General features: G+C 35.0%; 1 protein-coding gene across 1 annotated transcript in view; it reads left to right on the plus strand.

Annotated features, from left to right (window-relative positions):
- LOC106478544 (CD109 antigen-like) overlaps nt 1-10,647 on the plus strand; it is a 98,884-nt gene that overhangs the window by 26,507 nt on the left and 61,730 nt on the right. Inside the window, exon 2 of the mRNA XM_013939093.2 lies at nt 2,581-2,761. Within this exon, the coding sequence (XP_013794547.1) occupies nt 2,581-2,761 (181 nt within the window). The remainder of the gene's footprint in view (nt 1-2,580; nt 2,762-10,647) is intronic.

A 10,647-nucleotide genomic window follows, 5' to 3' on the forward strand; every position in this document is an offset into this window, starting at 1 on the left:
ATATATATGTGTATATGAATATATGTATGTATATATATATATGTGTGTATATATGTATATATGTGTGTGTGTAGATTGATGGATATAAATTCGCTTCTTCAGAATTTGTGTTGATGAAATTTTAATAATACATTAATAGACTTTATTTCTTGTTTAAAAAAAAACATTGCTTCCTCAGCGAAAGCCGGTTCTGACTCGTTCTAACTAGATTTAAGTAGTTTAACGCTCACCCTTTTTATTATTATTATTTCCATTTGTTAATTTCGGATGGGTGTGTATGTATTTTTTTTCAACTTTAGTTAAGTAGTATCTTTTCTGGGTTCAGATTTCCAACGAGTCCGTATAATTGGTTTGTTGCTGCTAACGAGACATGTTCCTAACACTACAGAACAATGAATATCCACCTCACCCTGACTTCACAGCATGCTTCTCAGCACAATATTCAAGAAAGCCTGAAAACTTTTTCCTTTTAACTATGCGAAAAACAGGGCGGGGGGAAGGAGAGATATTATATTATTGTGTTATGAAACTTAGCCTGCAGTAGGTATGACTCAAGTAGTTTCAACCCTACCTTAGCAGCCTTCGTGATCATAAATCACAGCAGAAACTAATTCTTGCAGGAAGTGTATTGTCACTCTGACTTCGACGTTTGAAACTTGTAGTTTCAAGAAGATATGAGGCAGCATATTCTTACGACTAACAACTACACTGAATCTTACGATAAAAAATAATAGCTACTGCACGAACTCCCCCTACCGATATAATTATTTATCTTTCATGTTTTTGTATAATGGACAAAAAAAAATTAACATGTTTAATTGAATAGTCAATTACAATTTACTTATAGTGAGCCTACGTCATAATAATAATTGGCTCGTTTAATTGTTTAAGTTCTTGTGTCTTGTGCCTCATTTCAGGATATTTGTTATCCCACTTCTAGGGCAAAAATTCTAAAACATCAATAGTTTTCGGTTACCATAAAAAGACTTACGGTAATCCAGCCATCCAACTTTGGATAATGGATCATCTTTATGGTAAGATGTGAAAGTAGGATATAAGCTGAAAGAAAAGAGTACAAGTCTTGCTGTTCCACTTGTAACTGAGACAAAAATAGGACTCGCAAAAAAGTTTTGTTTCATATCTGAATATACGTTACTTTTTTGCTTTCCAAATTTTCATTATCACAGTCTAGAGTATCCTCGTGTTTTAGAAGGCTCAACCGAAGAAAGGGTTTACTTTTTCAGTGTTCCTGTATTTATCTGTTTAAAACGATGGTACTTATAGTGTTATTCATGAAACATTCACTTGTCCTTTAATAACTGTGAGTTGAAGTTGCGTAAACGGTCACTTTCTAGTACTGACTGTGCCCACAGAGGCGGTAGTATGGGGGAGAAGGGGGGAAGGCTCGCTGAAACTTAAACTACCTCAAAATGTGCTTAGTCACTACTGTAGCCTCGTATCCAACAAACAATACTTACTGATAAAGTTGATATACTTTGTAAACACTACAGTATGTTTGCCCACCAGGTGTAGAGTGCAACCCCCTCAAGTTCTGTCTAACCCACATTAACCCCCTCACCTGGAATAAACTGGAGCCGTTCTTGTGTGTTCAGTGTCCATAAATAATATTATTACAAAAGAATTGTACCTGTTTTTCATTTCAGGAATGGCGATCCCGGTCGTTTTAAGGCGAATGTTTGGGATTTGGTTATAATGTAGTGCAGTGAATATAAGCAAGATATTACTGCTAAAGGCATTTGTATATATATAGAGGTTACTGTCTGGCGTTTTTCTAGGTATGAGATAATTATCAGGTTTGATAACTATAAAAACATTATTGTCAAAGAGCAGCGTTTCTCAACCTTTTTAGTAACGCGGAACTTTAAACCAAAACTTTAAGAATTTTCACGTGGCCTACCGCAGAAATTTATAAAAGTTGCTATGTTCTGGTTGCTATATTCTGGTTGCTATGTTCTGGTTGCTATATTCTGGTTGCTATGTTCTGGTTGCTATGTTCTGGTTGCTATGATGTGGTGATGCGTACGGCTGTACGCATTGCAGGGAATGTTGCCAATCCTGCTACTTTCACATAAAATCAACCGCCCACCCGTTTTCAATATATATATATATCGTAATTTAAGCGTAAATTCTATAGCAATTTATTAAATTTTTTTATTAATTTATAATTAGCGTTTTGCGAGGTATTATGTAGTTTGCATTATACATTTGCTGTTTTGCAACATTTTTTTCCCTTCTAATCTCAAGCCTTTTCGCGACCCACCGGTTGAGAAGCGCTGTCCCAGAATATAATACTCTTTGTGCAATTAAACTATTGTTTAATTTATCTATGAATTTTTTGTCACATTAAAACGCTAACTCACCTTCAAGCTGATGCAAAAGTCCAATCACGTTTTTTGTTGTGGTTGTTATTATATGTAGCTAAAAACAAAAAAAAGAAACGACTTTTTTTCACAGGTATAGAAAGTGTGTTTTACATATCGATATCTCGCTATAGACTTCAGTAGTGTATTGCATGAATTAATATATTTGTTTGTTGTTGTTTTTTTTTCTATTTTTCAGTCGCTATATTGCTTTGGCTTCCAAATATGTTCGTCCAGGACAGATCTACAGAGTGGCTGTTACAATTTTGTCGTCTCCACTCCCTCTGGTGGTTAGAGCGTCTCTTCACCGAGACAACGAAGAATTGGCAGCCGACTCTACAAAAATGACGTCTGGATTCACGAATATGTTAATGATGGAGGTTTGTGTTCTCAAAAGTCTTCCTTGTAAATAGATAAAAACATATTTCGTTTTGATGAAATGTTTTGCTTACAGCTACTCGAGAGCTACCTGCTCTAGCCGCCCTTAATTTTGGGGTGATAATACAGAGGAAAGGCAAATAGTCAACACTGCCAACTCATGGGCTGTGCTAATCGAGCAGTGGAATTTTACTGTCACTCTTATAACGCACCCATGGCCCCAAAGTTCGGAGTTCATTTTTTTATTTTTTTTTATTTGTAATAGGATGCAAACCATGGAAACTCGGATCTGCAAACCTACACTCTACCCACTAAGCCGCTCTCAGCTCTTCTCATCAATAACCAGTAGTGTTTGTAACGTTAAGTTTCATTATTATCCTGTATATAAATTAGGCGGCGAAGAAACAGCTTTTGACAAAAAACACAGAAAGCAAATTATACATAATACGAAAAAAGAAAGTTTCGTCTTTCATAACAAAGATTACATTTTGAATAAAAAAATGTAATCCATATACTTATATATAGTAGGAAGATAACATATTTTTCAAGCGCTATTTTTCAATTTCAGGAAAGATTCTCTATGTTTACAAAATAAACTTACACCAAGAGAGGAGATGCGATGAAGAACTTTGAAAATAATTGATACATAAAATTAGGATATCCAAGTAACGTAAACAAAAGCTCAGAAATGTACGAAAGTTAAGATGTAACTGATGGCCTAAGAATTTATGATGAATATAAAATATTCAGTAATACAAACCAAATACAGTATGTCATCCTTTAAAGACAAAACGAAATAGAAAATTTCAAATTTTAGTATTCAGCGAAAAACCTCAACGGGACGGTTTATAATAAAGTGCAGCAAAATGTTTTTTCCCCCTTTTTGTACGACCTCTTATTTTCGGAAACTTTTATTGTACTCGCTGTAGATGTTTGTTTGTTTTGTTTTGAATTTTCGCGCAAAGCTACACGAGTGCCATCTGCGCTAGCCGTCCCTAATTTAGCAGTGTAAGACTAGAGGGAAAACAGCTAGTCATCACCACTCACCGCCAACTCTAGGGCTACTATTTTACCAACGAATAATGGGATTGACCGTTACATTATAACGCCCCCACGGCTGTAATGGCGAGCATGTTTGGTGTGACGGAGATTCGAACCCGCGACTCTCAGATTGCGAGTCGACCGCCCTAACCACCTGGCCATGCCGATCCCGCTATAGATCAAGAGTGTGAACACATTTTCAGTCTTGTTGTAATATTGATCTCATCTGTTGTATTTAAATCAAAGGTTATCAAATGTTTCATATACGTACATCTCCCATTCCAAAACACGGTCATCTAGAATTCTAGATTTAACTCTTTTGACCCTATATTCTACGCATTATGAAATTATGTCAGAAAAATTGTTATATTTAAATTTGTTGCTTAAATAGGTATATATTGCACAAAATATCTTGTTGTTTTTAATATATTTTGGTAAGTTATAAATGGGTACGTTACCTAGAAGTAACATTGTTCAACTGAAGAACCAATGAAAGTAATTCCATAGTTTATTTATACTGTTACCTGGAAGTAAGAACATTTAACTACAAAACTGAACCGCTTGTATGTGTATTAAACAACAACTATTTGTTATCTGTAAGTTACAATGTGCAATAGAGGATTAATTTGTTGTATGTGTGTGTGTTTGGAATTAAGCACAAAGCTACACAATGGGCTATCTGTGCTCTGCCCACCACGGGTATCGAAACCCGGTTTCTAGCGTTGTAAGTCCGCAGACATACTGCTGTGCCACTGGGGGGCTAATTTGTTGTAAAAGCGGTTAAATATGATCCGATATTATACGGAAATACTTAATCAAATTAATGTCGGTGTTAATTTTTGTTTTGTTTTAGCTTTTCATTAAGTTTTACGAAGGACCCATAACGTATGCACATTGTTTGAGGTTCAAAAAAATGAGGGGAGACGCAGATATATATTACAAATACAGCACACGCACAATTCCCCAGTACTTTATCATAAAATATAGAAATGATAAAAACATAATGTCTGTGTTTGATATATTTTTCAAGAGTGTAGCAAAATTATTTCGATGTTTTTGTCATTGAAAAGAATGTAATATGTTATAAAGTCCTAAAACTAATGCAAACTGTTTCAGTTTTGTGGAACTAAGTTTGCGTAAGTATACGGTTTAGCATTGAAACACCGAAGTTTTTGTTAGATTGGGAATTTCCCAGTGTTGCCGATAAGGTTAAGTCTTGGATGTTACAAAGAAAGCAAGTGGGCGGGCTCTTTTTTGCTCACTTTTTTTTTTCAATAATTTAACATGGCTAAAAATGATGGCAGGTTAATGTATATGAGCGGGAAATTTTCCTAAATATATCAAAGGAAAACAAAAGAAAGAAAAACTTTGAGGCTTAACCTTTGCGGATTTTATAATCAAATATATTTAGATTCAGAATAAACAAGAACACAAAGAAAATAAGCAGCAAGTGACAATACTGTTATCACATTTAAAAGTTAAAATCCTGCCAGTTGGTGAAAGAAATATAACACTTAAATAAATATCTTACCCTTCATCCGTGTTATAGAGGGAGGTGTTAAAACAAGGCCTTATTGCTCCTTGGCCTCTGATTAAATTTATCACTAGCCATGTTACAACATATGGATATCTGTTTTACTATTGGGGCTCGTAATGAAAATGGCTTACTTAAGGCTGTCAGAGAAGCCGCACATTCAACAAAAACCAAGTGAGTGCTTACTTTATAAAGTGCTCGCACTCAAACCACATTTCAAAGACCATTTCAAAGACGAGTGTTTGAAACTCGGTGAACTTTCTGAAGGAATAAAGTTATTAAGTCAAGCATTGAACTTAAAGAAGTGCTCGATTTTCTTTCATATAGCCTGATACTACTTATCAAAGTGTTGTTAAATCATTGAACTGAGAAGGTAACATCAGAATATGCCATATATATCATTACGGAGAAGTTAACATCGAGATTAAGTCATATAACGACAGACATGTAAATAACGTTAGCTCATCTCATATCGGAGTGTAACCTGTTTGATTTCTCCTACGTTTATGGACTTACAACGCTAAAATATGAGGTTCGATTCTCCGCGGTGGACGTAATACATAGCTCAATGTCATGTTTCGCTGAAATAAACCAACAAAGAAAGTGTTTTGAAAATTAAAGAGAAACAACAAAAAACATTTAACGGTAACTACTTATGGACTCGCAGTCTTGCCCTAAGCCTAATTGGCTTAGTGTTCTTTTATACTGAGCAAAAGACTTCGTTAAGAAAACGTTTGGCCAAGTGGTTAGGGCACTCGACTCGCAGTTTGAAATCTCCGTCCCACCAAAAGTGCTCGCCCTTTCAGCCATGGGGGCGTTATTAGGTGAGGGTAAATCCCACTATTCGTTGGTAAAAGAGTAGCCAAACAGTTGGCGGTGGGTGGTAATGACTAACTCTAGTCTTTCACTGCTAAATTAGGGACGGCTAGCGCAGATAGCCCTCGTGTAGCTTTGCGCGAAATTCAAAACAAACCAAACAAGAAAACGTTTGTTAACTGCTGTGGTTGTTTTTCATTATATTCTTTTTTTCCGTTTATTTAATGGCGTGCTTACGATTTGAAAACTATAAGCTTGTGAAACATAATCACAAAGGATTATTACTACAGGATAATGCAAAACTTGCACACCACTATAACATTTCTAAGTCCCGCCTTTACTGTGTTTTTTTGTAAATCATATTTGTGTTTCGCTAACTCTCTGTTGATGTTTTTTTTAGCTGCGGCAGAGTGGCTCATAGAATGGCTTCGAGTTTTTGTTGCTGTTTTTTCACGTACAAACTTTTAACTCATAGCTCCGCCACCTATTGACCAATTTGAAAATCTAATCACAGTTTTGGACTCAGGAGGTCAAACCATTTCGATTGACGTATTTGATCACGCTCAAGGTCTCATAGATTAATTTACTCTAATCCCTCCTTAAAGGATTTCAAGTGTCGTGGCTATTGACAATTCCTTACTGTTTAAGTGTGGAAGTGATCCTGCTGTATAGAGATCCTGCACGCTTTCCTGATCTTACCCCATTACACTTTTTTCTTATGAACATTCATCAAACACTTGATGTTTGTCATAAGCTCAAGTGGTGGATGGTTTGAAGCAGAACATCACAGTAGCCCGCAGAGCTCTAACCTGAACGAAAGGATGGCATTGTCTTCTAATAGCAAGGTTGCACATTTCGAACAGTTTTTAAGGGGGGGACTTAGAAAAATCATGGTGGTTTGCGAATGACGCATCACCTTGTTATTTGACGTTTATATATTGAAAAAATGATGAAAAGTGGAAGGTTTTTTTTCATTAACGCTGCAAAATATCATTAAACATAAATAAAAGAGAACCCCAGAGATGCCAAATACGATGAGATTTTATATGTTTTAACATATACATATATATTTAATTATCTAACCTATCTATCAAAAAATTGCCACTCTAATGATGTGTATAATGTCCCTTGTGGGGACTAATATTGTTACGTATGTTAGTGAGTGTAAATGTAGCTTACTTGTTGTTTATGCTTTGTTTAAAAAATGTTTCATATTTTCGCATTTGCGAAAAGCATGGTTTGCTTTAAAAAAACATTTGTCGATACATTTGTATTTTGAAAACAACAGAAGTTTATATCAATCAGTCAAGAAGTGTTCACAGTTTCTTCGATGACGTAATTGATATTAGAACAGAGTAGCATTTTTTTTTTCTTAATAGAAAACCTCTAATCAAATACTCCTATATTTGTAAAACACCACTTTTCAATATTTTCTTGGGCTCTCTTCGTTATATTCAGTGTATGACTATTCACTTTTCCAACCCACATAACTTTAACTCCACCCTTTCTTACCTCATCCAGATATGCGGAACAGAACAAATCCAATCATGTAAACCGTTACCATGAATCACGGTAATGGTTCATAATAAGAATTGCCCATTTGTTCTTCTTTATTATTATTTAATATTGTTCCGCCGACCTACAGCCAAAATGGCTGTGAGCACTGTAATAGAACCTAAGCAGTGTTACTAAATGCACCATTGCGCACTGTGTAGGGTAGTTGTTTTTAAGTTTATTTGATTACTTAGCAACTAATAGCGGCTGTATAACCGTTGACACTGGATCGTCTGTGGTTTATATGGAGCCTCATAATCTACTATATGCATATCTATATAACTGCGTGCAGGCCGTGGATGTAATTTAATGTTTAAATGATATGCATGACACATGTACCAAAGCGATTATTAACTTATTGTTGCAATTGCATTTATGTCGCGTATCATTTGTTTATGTATAAGTTTCCTGACCTTTCGGACACGACGCTGCTGAAAAGATCAGTTTTTTTTATTTAAAATGCTTATTTATATATATATATGTGCAATTATAGTATGACACATTGTCTTAAATTGCATTGAATATCTATGCATCTATATAACTTGGAAAATTCATATGGCTATCTATATATATACGGCTTTACAGCTTAAAAAAGTATAAAGCCTATAGATATAAATACCAATCAACATACACTGCATGTACAAGCATGTATGAAATTTATGCTGTTGCAAAATCTGATCCATGCACCATTCAATTATAGTTCAGTAGTCCTTCCAATCCAGTGTTTACAGACTCCCTATATAGCTACAGGTTATACATACAGTAACTATATATATATTTTACAAGCATATACATAACATGTGGTATGTTGATTACCATGCATCATAGTGATCATACATGCAGTATCACTATCAATGAAAACACTGTGACAATGATATCAGCCATCCAATCTGCATGAAGCCAATCCAAAGGTTGTCACTGTTTTCCAAGAGAGCATCATATACCAACTACGTATGTCATTAAACTAAACTGTTTCAAGTAGGGAAGTATTGGTATTATACAGATTTATGTCCATGATGGACATAAAAAAAACATACAGAAACAAGATAGTAGCTTAAAGTGAAAAAGCAATCGCAAAAGAGTAAAGAAACAAGCTTCAGGTTTGAGACATAGTGTTCATATTATTTCCTCAAGCTACAAATCCCTGTTTTGACTTCATGTCTATTAAGGAGAGTCAAAATAGGGATTTGAGGAAATAATGTCAACACTATCTCTCAAACCTTAAACTTGTTTGTTTACTTTTTTGCGATTGCATTTTCACTTTAAATTGCCTATCATGTTTCTGTATTACTATTTTTTGGGAAAATCCCTAATCCCCCTTTTTAACTTAACAATTTTTAATAATCTTATCAAGAATTCATTAGGTTATCCGCGAAACTACAAGCGTGGCGAGCTTGACGTAAAGCATCAATCAATTTGGATTACTAAAGAGCATAGTTAAAAAGATGTCTTCCAGGGGTTTGTGTATCTATTGTGAGTGAAACAGAGACAGAAAACAACTACATAGCCGTTTTTCTATTTACTGCCTGAGAGGTTGAAAAAGTTATTGAATCACGTAAATGTCTCCTTCACTTTTAACAATAATAAATGTTCGATTATAACAATTCGGCAGCTTATAATACTCAACTTTTTGCGTATAACATTTAATTCGCGCGCTACAAGAACCAAGTTACTGGTTATGTTTACGATATTATAGTAATAACAGTACACTATTTGTTTATAGCAATTAATTCTCAGACTATATGTATGATCTTGCCTGATTATAACACTCAGACTATAATTATGGTCTTGCCTGATTATAACAATTGCTCGCTAGTTATAGCTTTTGCCTCAGAAGAACTTTATGTCACGAGATTTATAACGTTGTGTAAAAGAAGACGTTAAAAAATGACCTGCAGAGGAAGCTTAACATAGTAATTATTAGGTAAATGAGTTATTTATCCGATTTTACACGTGCGCTAATCTCACTTACTTGCTAGTGTTACCACATTTTGATACTGTTTTTTTTTAGCCATAGAAAACGACATTGCACGTGTCTCATACAGGTACTTCGTTTCCTTATGTAACGTCGCCATTTTGAACATGACCAATTGTGCTTCTCCTAGCAGACGCTTACATCAGTTGCTTCCTTTTTATTGCAGCTACGGATTTATGGTAATATTGTGTGTTACGTATTGAAATTAGATGAATAGTTTAAGAATAAGTAAATAGTCCGTCACACTTTGGTGGAGGTCCTTTTTCTCACATCATTGAAGTTGACATTGAAAGGCTACTCTAACCGTCACACTTTGGTGGAGGTCCTTTTTCTCACATCATTGAAGTTGACATTGAAAGGCTACTCTAACCGTCACACTTTGGTGGAGGTCCTTTTTCTCACATCATTGAAGTTGACATTGAAAGGCTACTCTAACCGTCACACTTTGGTAGAGGTCCTTTTTCTCACATCATTGAAGTTGACATTGAAAGGCTACTCTAACCGTCACACTTTGGTGGAGGTCCTTTTTCTCACATCATTGAAGTTGACATTGAAAGGCTACTCTAAATACAGCAGTTTTTAAAGATAAAATTATATATGAATATTTTATTGTTATCATAATGTTAGTCCCCCCCCCTCTGGTGACTCAGCAATAAGTTTAACTATTTATAATACTAAAATTTAGAATTCGATCCCTACAGTGAGCACAGCACACATGGCCCATTGTGTATACTTTTAGATTTTTACCGAAGACAAAAAACAGGTTTAATCGTTTGCCAAAATTCAGCGTGAGGCTATATCTTTAAGATGTAATCACTATTAACTTGCAATATTTCTTACTAACTGAGTACTTCATCAATAGTATATAGTAAGACGCGAGATAATTAGTATCAATCATTCTTACATAATGTCGTGTTCGTATTTGGTAACTAATGTATCTAGTCCGTTATTGTGCTTACGTGGTTAGA

Source organism: Limulus polyphemus, unplaced genomic scaffold (assembly GCF_000517525.1).
Source record: "Limulus polyphemus unplaced genomic scaffold, Limulus_polyphemus-2.1.2 Scaffold223, whole genome shotgun sequence".
Taxonomy (NCBI): Eukaryota; Metazoa; Arthropoda; class Merostomata; order Xiphosura; family Limulidae; genus Limulus; species Limulus polyphemus.